Genomic DNA, 14,071 nt, shown 5'->3' with positions numbered 1-14,071 from the left:
ACGATTCTATATTCCATTACGGTAATTTAATTAATTAAATTACCTAACCGTAATACAGTATATACTATTTATTTATTAAATATTAATAAATACTTCTTTATGTGGCATATAGGCCATATATGGAGATAATATCTTACAGGCCAAACCAGTGAAGACCAAGCTGCCGAGCCGGCCAGCACAGAATTTTCGGCGTAGATTAGATTGAGAAGCTCCATAAAGGAACCCCACCTGAGCTTTCCATGTCATCCGGCAAGTCCACGCCCTTCTTATCTCACCCGCGTCAGTCGAAGCCGGCAGGCGCACACTCCACGCCGAGTCGGCCAAGTTGAGACACGCAGAGGTTCTCCTAAGCGCCAAAGCCGCCACGTCTCCTTGAATTTCTTCCTGCCCGCGCGCCTCTTGGGCATGCTGGAAGCTAGGAGAACTACGTCTTCGTCCGAGCAAGTAGAGGTGCCGACAAACGAAGAAGTACCCTCCGGCTTCTCGGAGGCAGACCCAAATGGATGAGGGTCCGAGTATCGGTTGAAGATATCCATCTGAAGAAAAGTTGTAGGAGATCGGCCGAGAACAATTGTTTCGAGGAGAAGAAAAGTTGTTGAAAAACAAGAATCAAAACAACGGGAGGAATTTCAAACACAAGGAGAGGAGCATTTTCGGACCTTTCAGCTAAAAGAGTCATGTGCCGCGCACATGACTCACTTTCGTCAACTTAGACTGCACAAACTAACGGAGGGGGCTAAAAAACAAGCAATTGAAAGTTTGAGGGGCCGAAATCCAAGCTTTGATAGTTTGAAATGTCATCCAAATAATCGATGGTGGTTAAAGGGGCTAAATTGTTACTCTCCGTCTAATCGTTAAGCAGAAAAGGAGTGAAGGATCTGTCCTTTTGGGTATAAAAAGGTGTCACTTTTGCCGTTCATACTAAAATCACCGCTTCGTCCCCAAGTCCTGAGGTCCCTTTCTTTGATTACAAGTCCCCACGTCGTATATGAAAAGAATTCTTCAAAGAAAAAAACCTAAGCAAAAGCAATTCAAACCAGAAAATGCAAAGGCTCTTTTCTGTCAAAGTTGCCTCAAACATCCCCAAGAAACTCTCAAACACCTCCACTTCCTTTACTCTCCTCCATTCTCACCCTTGTAAACCACTCTCTTCTATAACCAAACCCAATACCCAAATTCAAAATCAACTTCTCAACTCTTTTTGCTCTCACACATTTCACCACCAGTCTCGTTCATGGCACAGTTTTTCAGGGAAAATTATTTGCGGGTTTCTGTCAAACCCGGTGATTGCAAAGCAGTTCTTGCTGGATTCAGCAAATACCCTCTTGAGGTTTTCAAGGAAGAGTCTTGCAGATTGCAGAGTTCGGTTTCTTAGAGCTCAATTTCACCGGCAGAGCTTTCGGTTCAACCCAAGTTTTGATTCTCATAGGCGTGGCTGGTAATGCGTTTGTTTTGTGCTAATGGGCCTGTTTGTTTGCTTAGACATTGAAAGAAAGTGGAAGAGGAATTGTAATTTCTTTTCTTGAATGTTCTTTTGTTCTCTCTGCAGATAGTATAATGTTTGCCTTGCCGGGAAGTGAAGATCCTCATACTCATTTGTGAATCAGAAATTTAGACTACGTTTGTTAAACTTTTTTGTTTTCAGTTCTTAAAACAAAATTATTTACAAATAATCAATAACACAGTATACTTATTAAAAACAAAAATCATCACCCAAAACACTTTTTTAAACATAGCCTTAGACTTTTTCAGTTTCTTCGATTTATCATTACTTTTTGGCCAAAAAAAAAAGTGAGCTTTCCTGATAAGAATGTGAACTCTTCAGCTTTTTGCTGAATGTAGAGTGTTTTTCTGGGTTTTTGCTTTTGGTTTTGTGGTTGATTTGATTTGTGAGGGTAAACCTCTGTATTAAAGTCAGGGAAGGACAATACGTGTCAGATAGTAAAGTAAATGACTGTACAAAAACCTTCTATTTAGGTGATACTCCCATTGCTGTTTCTGTTTTTACCAAAAGCACTGCTTTTTAAACCAAAACTCATTTCTCTGCAATTTCTGATTAAATAAATTTGAATTTAAAAAGTAATATTTATTTTGGACGGTTCAATTTCAAAATGTAAATCTCTAGTATTAATTTTCTGAATTGTGAACCATAATCCAAAAAGAGCAACAGTGTACATTGTTTGTCGTGTTGTGCCCTATCTTCTGGTTCCTGAGATTATCACCATCATATATATATATGTTGATATCTTGTTACAGCATAAACATTGATGTGTGTCTATGTGAGTGTGTGTCAAATGAGATTTTCTTTTCAGATTTGAAGTGGGCGTATGAAATAAGGGACCCGCTCATCTACATTCCCTAAGAACACATAACAGAAGCAAATAGTGCAATCATATGTTGGCATGTTGCATGTCTGGCAAATGGCTGTACATATGCTAAAAGAATTACTATGTCTTGGTTTAGGAGAAAGGAGAGGAATAGAAAAATGGTTATGGGGAATGGGATTTTCTCTTCAAACTTGAAGTGGGTAAATGAAGGAACCACTCACCTACAATCCCTGAGACCACAGATATGTTATGCATTTGGTAAATGGCTTTAGACATACCGAGAAAGGGAGGAATAAAAAAAAGTTGGTTTTACTATAAGTTGCATTATTGTAACCAAAACAAGAAGCACCCGACAACTGTGTGGAATATCAAGTGTATAAAATGAACTATGATGGAATCATAGTTGAACTTTCTCAATCAATATTGTTATGGAGAATAGTCCTCTTTGACTTTTTATCCTAGAACAATTTTTAGACCGTTCCTCTTCTTTTAAGAGGATGAAATGATACCATTTGACATGATTAGATTGTGGATCATTCAAACTAATCTCAGAGTTTGTAGATTGCATGCTGCAATGACTTGCTTGTTTCAGTGGTTATAGAGTTTTGATTTAGTTAGTTGACGTGCTTTTCTGATTTTCGTCATGAACTCCTTGATTTTGTGTACAACCCTCATCTTGCCCCACTGCTTTCCAACCCCGTCATGCTCTTCACCCAGAAGTTTTGAATTGTTATAGGAGTATTTTCAATGTGTAGGATGATACATTCATATAACATTAACGCTGACCATTGCTAACACAATTAGCGGCAACTGGCTGGGGAAGTCTTAGTACTTCAATCACTAGCGCTATGCTTATTTGAAATGGTCAGTGTTAATGTTAATTGCCACAACATTATATAATAGTGATTTTGTCAAACAGAATGCAGCCAACACAAACTAACATTATTGTTTTCAAAGTAGTGCATAACATGAGATTATTTTGGGTGTATAATCAAATTTGCTTTTAGAAAATGACTCCTAGTTAATAGTTTCATGGTGTTCTTTTCCCTGTCGTGAAGATTACTAGATTTACTTTTATCAGAGTATCAATGATTGTGTTGAAGACATGAAAATGGGAATAATATGAGACCTTTAGTGTCTTCATGCCTCTTTCTAGGTAAAGATATGGAGAGTTTGTTATCAAATTTGAATGTGTATATAGTTTTTTTTGATAAATAATGTATATTTCAACAAAGCTCAAAGGGGTGCAACGCAAAGTACACAAGATGTATTCAAGAAATCCCTAATCCATAGAGAAAGAACACAAATCTAAAAAATAAAAAAAAAATTAGAATCAAACAAAGTAGTCAACGTTAGTCTTCACGTATACAAGGTTTGTAGTACTAACTTCTTCAAATTAAGCAAGCCATTCTCATAATCGTCAAGACTATGTGCATTCCGTTTCCTCCATATACACCACATCAAACACAATAAAGCCATTTTCCAAATCTGCACTGACATACGGTTACCCATATGTCCCATCCAACTCCCCAACAACTAGCTCACCCTTCAAAGCGTAACCCACACAATACCAAAAAGCTGCAACAACACGCTTCACAATTCTGTAGCAACCTTACAATGCAGGAATAAATTATCGATAGACTCACCACAAGACTTACACATACAACACCACTCTATCATAATAATATTCATAGATAGCCGTCGACATAAAGAATGCCAGTCTCGGGGGAACCTTAACTTTCCAAATACTCTTCCAAGAAAAAATGGATTGTACAAGAGTAGATAAAACCTGATAGTAAGACTTCACTTCAAACGAGTTCCTTCTCGAAGGGATCCAACAAATTTTATCCTCTCCTTCATACCTTCCTTTAAGAGAATACAAAAACGCAAAAAATCAGGAGACCACTTCCACCTCCCAATCATGCACAGGTCGAGTAAACAGAATATTTCAAAGAACGTTACCATTTTGTGTTTGCATATTCTCCTTCACCCATACATCCTTACCACATGCAATAGTAAACAGCTCTGGAAAAAAAGTCTTCAAAGGTATTTCCTCACTACACATCATGCCAAAACTACACTTTAGAACCATCTCCTACCTCATATATTACAAAGGATGATATGTCAATTTTCAAATTTGTGTCTTGGCTCTTCTGTTGAATTCCAAGTATGCTGGATGTGATTAGAGCTCATGCTTACTGTCTGAAATTGGTATCTTTGGAAATTCAACTCCTTATTCAAGCAAGTACTTTGAGGTTAGCTATAATATTAACACTATTTTAAAGTTGTCGCCTAGTGCCCCCCCCCCCCCCCCCCCCCCCCCTAAACACACACACACACACACACACACACATGCACACTGTTTTCAAAAAAAAAAAAAAAAAGGATGAAGAAAAATGAGTTTAGCGTTGGAAACATCGAACACGGTTATCTATTGAGGAATGTGAAGTGTTCAAATTATAATAGGCAGTAGTCTCCCAACCTTTTCTGCCCCTTGAATTGATATTTGGATGTCTCATCAATTGACGTCTTGGTTACTTTAGTATTCTAATTTATTTTTTTTAAAAAAAAAAAAATTCACCTACAGTTGTCCTTTTGAAAGATTACTCGTGTTGGGTCTTTCACATTCATAATAGATCTTTGCCAATGTGCCACTGTTTTAATCCTGTCAATTCTTATGATACACTAGTTCCATATTGGGGAGATGAGTAGCCCATATAGAGTGGGTGGCTTATAAAGACCTTCATGGGCGCGAAGTCCCACATTGCTTACTAAGTAGGTGAAACTGTGCTTTATAAGTGATTATAGAGATGCTCCAAATTGACTAATCATTTTGGGGTGATAGCGCAGATGTGGCTAGCGCTTTTCTCAGAGTTGTTACACATGATATTAGAGCCACCTAATATTGCCATATAGTACTGATAGTTCCACATGACGTGACCCTGATGAGTACATCAGAGGTTTAAGGGGGGGTGTTTGTAACACCCCAGTCCCATATTAGGGAGATGAGTAGCTCACATATAGTGGGTTGTTTATAAAGACTCTCACAGGTGCTAAATCCTATATTGCTTACTTACTAGGTGAAACTAAGTTTTATAAGTAATTGTAGAAAAGCTCTAAATTGACTAGTCATTTTGAGGTAATAACACTGATGTGACGAGTACTTTTTGTTGGGTCATTACAATTCTATTCTCTTGCAATTTCCTCTCTTAGTCTCTGGAATCATAGGATCTCTTAGTTTTGTGGCTATTCTTTGTTAATAAGGGAGAAATTCATAATGGTTAACTTATCTATTTCTACCCATTCGAAGTCCCTAAATTGAGATAGGAAATGTAAACCATAGCAAGCAAGAAATTAGTTGCCTTGTAATACTTGGACAATTTATGTCTGTGCTTTAGGTTAAAAAAACTCTATATTTGTTCTTTAAATTTGCCTTGCTGCACATTAACTGCATAAAAAATGGATGGGTTTCATTATTATAATCCTTTCTGGAAAGGCAAACTTCTGCTCTTATATAACTTGTTAACTGCCGTGTCAGTGTTTCTATGTCAATAAGTTATCTTCTCCTGTCTACAGGAGATCATCGTTCCGAGGACTAACAACTGATGGTGTGGTTTACGGCTTGATTATGGCTAACGTTGCTGTTTTTATGTTATGGCGGGTTGCAGATCCAAAATTTATGAGGAATAACTTCATGGTGAGTCCGATTTTAAACTATGTGTACTAAATTATGCCAGGTTTAGATTTTGTTTCCTATACTCTTACTTGGTGGGGCACTCTGTCTCTGGATTGGTCTTGTGCCAGAAGCATACAGAGGGAATTCCTAGTAAAATTCTACTGGTTAAGCAGCGACTAGACAATTTTAAATAAAATGACAAGCAAGTGCTTCCAGAAGGGAATATATAGATTTTTATTTAAAGATGTGGATAAGTTAGTTAATTATAACGTAAGACTATGGAACAAAGGATCCAGGTGGCATGCTGTTGAAGGATAGATCCATTGGAAATGACCATCCTTCAATTAAGAATTGTTCTATTTAATTTGATATCTTCCTAAACTCATGACTTATTGATGTTTTCTGAACAGATCTCACTAGACAATTTTAGAAGTGGACGATTTCACACATTGATTACTTCCGCATTCAGTCATATCGATGTTGGGCATATTGTTTCTAACATGATCGGGCTTTACTTCTTCGGAATGAATGTAATATACTTGCCTTTGTATTTCTTGTTTGATTAGACTTGTCTTTGTTTTACCTTCTTCTCTTTTGTTCTTTTTTTTTCTTTTTTTTCTTTTTTTTGTGTTTTTTGTATTTGCATCTTGCAATTTACAAAAAAAACCTTTAATTTTGGGTTAACTACATTTACCCCCAATGTTTGAATTTTTGCAGTGTTCCCCCAATGTACCATTGGGATTGCAATGTCCTTCTTCTATGACCCAAAATGACAAAAATACCCTTCATAAGATAAAAAATGACATACCTTTTTTTTAAAAAATCTAATGGTGGGTATTTTTATCATTTTGAGTCACAGAATGGGACATTGCAACCCAATGGTAGATTGGGAGGACATTACAAAAATTGAAACATTGGGGGACATTGCAAAAATGATGGTAGTTAGAGGGGTGGTAAATGTAGTTTTCCCTTTATTTTTATTTTTTTTTAATTTAATAGAAGCCAATATACCTTTAGGTGAAAATAATGAACTATATTTAATTTTTCCATATGAAGTTAAGATCCAGAAGCTATGGTTGATAGCTTCTCATTGGGGGATGCATCGGAATTTCACACTTCAGAAATAATTTTTTCTTCCACAAATAGTGTTAACCGATATTTTTGTTGCTTCTGTTTTGGGTGTGCCAGATTACTACACTGCATGCATTTCGGTTGGCTCTCCATGCTCCTTGTGTGTGTGTGCACACATCTGCTTGATCTACTAAAAATCGTTCCTTGATATAAGTTATACATCTTTAATAGATAATCCAGTATGATGTGGCCAGCTTATTGCTAGCAAACTTAGTTTATATAACATTAGGACTTTCACTATACACTATCCCAAATATATTTCTACTGTGCAGTAAAATTTTATCGGTTTTTTCCTTTCTTTATAAGTCAGCCATTTAATTTTAAAAAAGTGAAGCACCAAATTGCTTGGAAAAACAAAAAGGGAATCTTACCTTTGCCAAAGAGTTGGATGGTTTTGACAATCATCCCAAGTTTCATTCATCATATAATCATTGCTTAATTCTGACCACAGCTTAGCTTTTGTTTTCTGACAAACGAAGGAAATTTTATCAAAGAGAGAGAACTCCAAACACATAGGAGGTATACAGTTCCTTGAAGCTTTATATAAGTGTACATAAATTTAAATACTAAATACAAACCTTTTATGCTTAAGATTTTAAATCCAGAAAAAAATATTGTGGATGTTTGGTCATCCAATGGAAATTGAATCCATTGTGTTTCTAGTAGCATTGAAATGTGCTTGTTGTGATTGGGGATTTTAAGATTTCAATAAAAACCAATAAACTGATCTAATATCTTTGGAATGTCTAAGTTTCCCTATAGGCAATGGAGAAACCTAATCAGACTATCACTACCATATCCTATGTTGATAGTTCATAGTTTTTTTTTCACATTCAAGAGTGCTCTCTTTTTTACCAAGTTAGACTTGGTTGAGGGATACTAAACTTTTTTAATTATAAAAATCAAATTACCTTTTTCTTTTCTTCTTCTTCTCCTTTTTTTTTTTTTTTTTTTTTTTTTTTTTTTTTTTTTCCTGTTTGTTCCTTGTAAAGATTAATCTCTTTGTAAATTTTAAACGTCTTAACTGCATCAATTTATTTGCTTTCCATTAGTATATTTCATCAATTTCTGTTCTGCTAATATTTCACATTTGGCAGATTGGAAGAGCTTTTGGACCTGAATTTTTGCTTATGTTGTACGTAGCTGGGGCTCTTGGTGGTTCAATTTTTTACTTGGTGCACAAAGCCTATATGGCCTCATCATCAAAGGTACACTGATTATAAAGAATGTCCAGAATTTCAGTGGGAGAAATTGATTTAAGACGTGATGAGGTGCTATAAAAAGAATGAACCAACATACTTCTCCCTGAGCACTAGTATGTCTAAATTTTATTTGATTAATCTTTTGCACTTATTCAAATATATTTTAACTTAGAAGTAAAATTTGTAAATGCCTTGTCCACTCGATTTATTTCTGGTATTTCTCATTTATTGTGCCTTCTATTCTGGTCCTTAAATAACTTCCGTTGCTTATCAGAAAAGTGAAAAGGAAGAAAAAAAAAAAAATTGTTCTAGAGAGGTTGATTATATTACATGGTTGTGCTGCCAATGGCCACTGGCAATTCCCATTTAAAGAAATGCGTGTCATTCATTTTATTGGAAATTAAATATTCAACCATCGACAATTTTGCTTGTGATAACATATGGCAACTGCTTGACAAGATTGTTAATGTCACCATTGTGACTATATCTCGCAGTCTGTTTGCTGCAGGGCCAACAACTTTGGAACAAAGACCCGTCAAATACACCAGGATTGGTATGCTTTTTGCAACCTTTTTTCATACTGAGATCCTTATATTTTCTAATCAAAACTGGTCTCTGAACAAATGCTGATGCCTTGCAATGATTCGTTAATTATATCTGAATAAAATTCCGTCTTGCGGGAAATGCTCTCTGCTGGTGTCTTATACCAATTATTCTACCTAGTTAAAGGCAGTTGGAATGAAACTTTTGCATATTTTTGGTAACATTCGAGTTCCCTTCGCTCCATGTGAGTTCCATGCCAAAAGTTTAGTTTGTTCCATCGACTCTAGTGAGTGAAACAAATGGATTGATTTTACTTTCACTTGGTTTATAAATTTTCTCTTATTATTTTGTAGTATATGAGGGTTTTTTCTCTGAATAGATTTTAATAAGTAATAAATAATCTAATCCCTCATTTATATCTATTCATGTGAAAAATCACTTCTTTATTACTCTAATTATAGGAGTTCTCCTTGTCTTTAGAAATGGAGTTTTTCATAAGTTGGACCATTTTCGCATTGAAAATATAAGTCGATGCATGGGAATCATGATAATAGTATTGGAGAAAATGATCGCTTTATATGGACATGTACCTACTCTTCACCATATCATTATTTACATGTATTGCCTTGTGAGAAAACGTCCCAATGCTCTGATTTTCTAGAAAATGGTGAAGGAATGTAGATAGTTCCTAAATTTCACATGGAGCATTTGTTGAAACATGAAATTCATCTGACTATTAAGTCTGCTTGTGTTGTTTAGGGGGCAAGTGGAGCTGTGAATGCCATTCTGTTGCTTGATATATTCCTCTTCCCAAAATCTACCCTCTATTTCGACTTTATCATACCAGTCCCTGCCATCTTACTGGTAAGCTCACTTTTAGGTTATGTCAATATGATTGTGTGAGGCTAATTCTGAACATCCTTACAAAAAAGCCTTTTGGTTAATTATCATTCAGGGAATCTTTCTAATTGGAAAAGATATCTTGAGGATGATAGAGGTATGTTGGATTTCTTCTTGTAGGCTGTTACTTTCTTTTCACCAACCATTTTCCTGGACACGACTCATTCTTTAGTAGTTTCTATGGATTCAAGCAGGTTAAGAGTACTGTCATGATTATATTGTGGTAGAACTGTAATAATCAATACATGCTTGCTGGATGACATACAAGTTCAGTTAACCTTCAAATACTACGGTGACCTGTGGATATGCCATCTTTTTTTTTCTTTTTTTTTGGGTTGCTAAGCAAATCTTAGGATATGGCATTCAATAGATATAAGGGTGGTCAAAGATGAGTTCTCATAGAATCATCACTTAATGGGTTTTCTTATCTGACAGCACAGTTGACCTTTTCTATAGAGTATATAAAAACTGTTAACATGTTAGAGTAAACTACTGTCTTAGGAAAGGAATAATAGAAGGTTTTGTTTAACATATTGAAGTTATAATGAAATGAGAGTATGTTAGAGTTGTCGTGTGCTGTATAGTCGTCTCGGTGACGAAATTATATTGGAAGTTTAAATTTCTTACAGCCCCTACTGCAGGACATCAGACCAGATCATTGTGAATGTAACCATATCTAATTGCTGTTATTTTATTATTGCAGGGAGATAGCCATATCTCAGGATCGGCACACTTGGGAGGTGCCGCAGTTGCGGCCATAGCCTGGGCACGAATCCGGAAAGGACGCTTCTAAATCTTTCAGAAATTCTGCAAACTCCTGATTGAGTATTGTATTTATTGCCATTGTAGTAGTTTTTTTATTCTCCATCAACATCTTTTATCTTTTCATTTGGTAGGTTAGAACTGCTGAAAATGTATTCATTTTCCCTTTTATGGTTCAAAAGAAATATTAAGAAAATAACATGTTTAGCAGCATTTATTTTATTTTATGGTTCCCACAAGCAGTATTTATTTTATTTTTTCTTTTAAGTTTAATAACAATTATGTGATTGAGTTTTGCTTATTTGGATTCAATTGTTTGTGGCATGTGATGCAATCAAATAGTAAAGGAACAAAGAAAAAGGGATATGGGCTACTTCGAGAGAGTCGTAACTTTCAAGACACCAAAAGATGTTATAGGTTTGATAATAATTCAGCATGATCTTTATTCATTAGGGTTTACACTTGAATAGAAGACGGTTAGGTTATAAGACATAACCATTAGGTCTAGCTGTCGTTACTTCATGCAGGAAAACTAACTAGGAAAGAACAAACTAATGAAAATCTATTACTTATTAGCTAGAACATGTAGGGAAAGAAAATATGGAGATACTACTCCTTATTCACTGCTGGCTTGGGGGCTACGATACTACCATGTAAGCCCTAGGATTCTAACCGTATCATCCCTCTCCCTTAAGAACTTCCTTGTCCCCAAGGAAGAACTAAGGAAATTGAGCCTTGATCATGTCTTCTTCTTCCCATGTAGCTTCTGTCGATGTAAGGCCTTGCCAATGGATTAACAATTCTGGCTTCATGTTCTTGATCCGAATCTCCAATACTGCTTGTGGTGTGGGAGTTATTCTGCTGTCTTCTAGCACTTCCAGAAGATGCGGGCAGGCAACATGCTTGCTGCCAAGGTAACTTTTCAGCAAGCTAATGTGAAAGATTGGATGGATGCAGTGGTTGTGGCTGTGTGGTGGGGGCAACTCCTTGGTTTAACCATTTTAAAGCACTTCCAACAGTTTAATCATTTTAATTATTCACTATCATTATTTCATTTAAATAATGTTTTTCAAAGATTTCTATTGTCTGTAATTTTGCTCGAAATTAGCATCACCCAGATGCAAAAAAGTAGATAAAATTCGCATCAAAGCAAGTTTTTATCAGTCTCAACAAGTTGAAACCCAGAGAAGACCCACAAACAATGAACAGATGCCTTGTGTTTACCTGTTCTACAATGTTTCTTGCTTGTGAGAGAGTTTGGCTAATGTGGTGGTGTGGATAGTGCCAATTACAGCTATGAGAGGAACCACAACAAGAGTTATAAGACCCAATTGTCACACAGCAGTGAAACCAATCACAAATCCAGACACAGATGTTGCCATGTAGTGGATGAAATTACCCAACTGCACAAACAAAGAAACCAAAAGCAGGTGTTATCCAAAAGCCTAATCCGAGAAATTAAATTTTAAGTAGCTTCTTGCTTCACCTTCTCGCTAATGGCATCTTGAACCATCACTGCATCGGAGTTAATGGTGAAAACGACGTTGGAGGTCCGAACCTCAATGTCAAAGAATTGGATGTCTTGGTTTAAAGCTTGGAGGTGAGCACAAGGGAGAGACCAAAAGGAAGGCTGTGTGTGATGTGAGAGAGAGAGAGAGAGAGAGAAATTAAATAGTTTTTTTATTGTTTTGGTGAGTGAACAGTGCTCACTATTGTTGGTGAGTACATCTCAAGAATAAAGAAAGATTTATTTGAATATTTAAATGGAGTAGAGAAAGATTTTGGAAGTTTGATGTTTTGTGTTTTTAAAAAGTGGCTACCTAAAATATAAAAAGTGGATTTTTCTGTTTAAATTTAACTAAAGTTTGAAGAGCTCATTAGGAATGCTAAGAGCATCTCCAGCAACACTAGTTATTTTAGCTACTCAAAATACACATTTTTCCTATTATACCTATTAACTTTTCAGTAGAAACTTCAACATATTATCTATTATATTCTCTACTTTCTTTAAATATTATTTTATTTTATTTTTATTATTTTTTATCTCTCTCTCTCTCTCTCTGAAAAGAGCAAACCAAACCAATCAAATGGATCTCAAACACCCAAACCCTTGAAAACCTAGAAACTAGATCCTCGAAAAAATAACACCCACCAACGATGGCCGGCAGCCACCACAAGAACCCAATTGGATTTACTTTCACCAACCCCCAAACAACGTAAGACCACTGCTGAAAGTGATTGTTTGTTGTAAGGAGCTCGATGTATAAGCTCTAAGGCACACAACGAAGGGATCACAGGTAGCAGGGGAGATGTTAACACTTGGTGTTAATAAAAAAACAGTCAAAGAATGAAGACATCGATCTGGCAATGCACGTGGGAACAGAGTATGCGTTTTATGTAGCTTAAGATTTCGTTTTCTTGTAGATAATTAAAGTTTAGTAAATGATTTCATTTTACTGGTTTGATGTATGAGCATTTTTTCTGTTACTTTTTTGGCGGGAATCTGGTAGTTTGTTAAATAGGGGAAATAATGGAGAAATCATTCATTCAATTGGTTGTAAACGAAGATTGGATCTTGAGGTTTTGGCTCCTCGAATTGCCAAATTTCAATAAACATTCATTGTTTCTGTCATCTCTTTTCCTTTCCATTTCATCTCTATTTATAGATTTCTTAAACAGAACCACGGGACTCTTCCCAACTTTAGCCAACGTTTTGTGATCGAATATGATGCTAATGGGTTGGGAATTGGCGCTGTCTTAATGCAGGCTCATCGCCCCATTGCTTTTCTTAGCAAAGCCTTAAAGGGCGAGGCTTCACACATGTCTACTTATGAGAATGAGCTGTTTGCGTTGGTCATGGTCATTCAGAAATGGATGCCTTAGACTTTTATTGTGAAAACTGATCAATAAAGTCTCAAAATTTTACTTGAGCAAAAAGTTGGGACACCCTTCCAACAGAAATGGGTTACAAAGTTGTTAGGGTATAGCTTTACTGTGGAATATAAGAAAGGGGTGGATAATAAGGTTGTAGATGCTTTGTCTTGGAGAGAAGGTTGGGAGGAGAACGTGAGCATTTCTCTTTTATCTATTCCCACTACCTCTTGGATTGTAGAGATTAAGAATCAATATCAGGAGGATGGGGTGTTGCCGAATTTGCTTGCTAAATGGCACTCCAATAGCTTGGATACTCATAAATACTCCTTCTGTGATGGTCTATTACTGTACAAAGGCAGAATTCTATTGGGTGATAACATGTAGCTTAAGACTCAAGTTTTACTGTTTGTACATAGTGATCCTCTGGCCGAACACTCAGGGTATGAAAGGACCATTCATAGGGCTTTCTGGGATTTTTATTGGAAATGCATGAAGAAGGATCTTAAAATTTTTATTCTAGAGTGTTCAATTTGTCAACAGAATAAGCATGAAAACACTTCTCCTGCTTCCTTCAACCTCTTCCTATTCCTACACGAGTTTGGGCAGATATTAGCTTAGACTTTGTGGAAGGTCTACCCTGTTCTCAAGGGCACTCA

General features: G+C 36.1%; 1 protein-coding gene across 3 annotated transcripts; it reads left to right on the top strand.

Annotated features, from left to right (window-relative positions):
* The first annotated feature begins 914 nt into the window (after nucleotides 1-914).
* On the top strand, nucleotides 915-11,448 carry LOC133874997 (RHOMBOID-like protein 12, mitochondrial). 3 transcript variants are annotated; one of them, XM_062312961.1, is made up of 9 exons: nucleotides 916-1,438; nucleotides 5,904-6,024; nucleotides 6,414-6,533; nucleotides 8,232-8,342; nucleotides 8,845-8,889; nucleotides 9,639-9,743; nucleotides 9,835-9,876; nucleotides 10,483-10,604; nucleotides 11,305-11,448. In XM_062312961.1, the coding sequence occupies exons 1-8, from the start codon at nucleotides 1,044-1,046 to the stop codon at nucleotides 10,570-10,572; spliced, it is 1,029 nt and encodes a 342-aa protein (XP_062168945.1). In that variant the 5' UTR covers nucleotides 916-1,043; the 3' UTR covers nucleotides 10,573-10,604; nucleotides 11,305-11,448. The 3 variants fall into 3 exon arrangements, 2 of the variants coding, with proteins under 2 accessions (XP_062168945.1, XP_062168944.1); XR_009901423.1 differs by lacking the exon at nucleotides 11,305-11,448 and having other exon boundaries at nucleotides 915-1,438; nucleotides 8,831-8,889; nucleotides 10,483-10,579; XM_062312960.1 differs by lacking the exon at nucleotides 11,305-11,448 and having other exon boundaries at nucleotides 10,483-10,763.
* The last annotated feature ends 2,623 nt before the right edge of the window (nucleotides 11,449-14,071 follow it).

The sequence above is a fragment of the Alnus glutinosa genome, chromosome 8, assembly GCF_958979055.1.
Source record: "Alnus glutinosa chromosome 8, dhAlnGlut1.1, whole genome shotgun sequence".
Lineage (NCBI taxonomy): Eukaryota > Viridiplantae > Streptophyta > Magnoliopsida > Fagales > Betulaceae > Alnus > Alnus glutinosa.
Note: the sequence above shows the minus strand (reverse complement) of the source record. Positions and strands in the feature narration are given on the sequence as shown.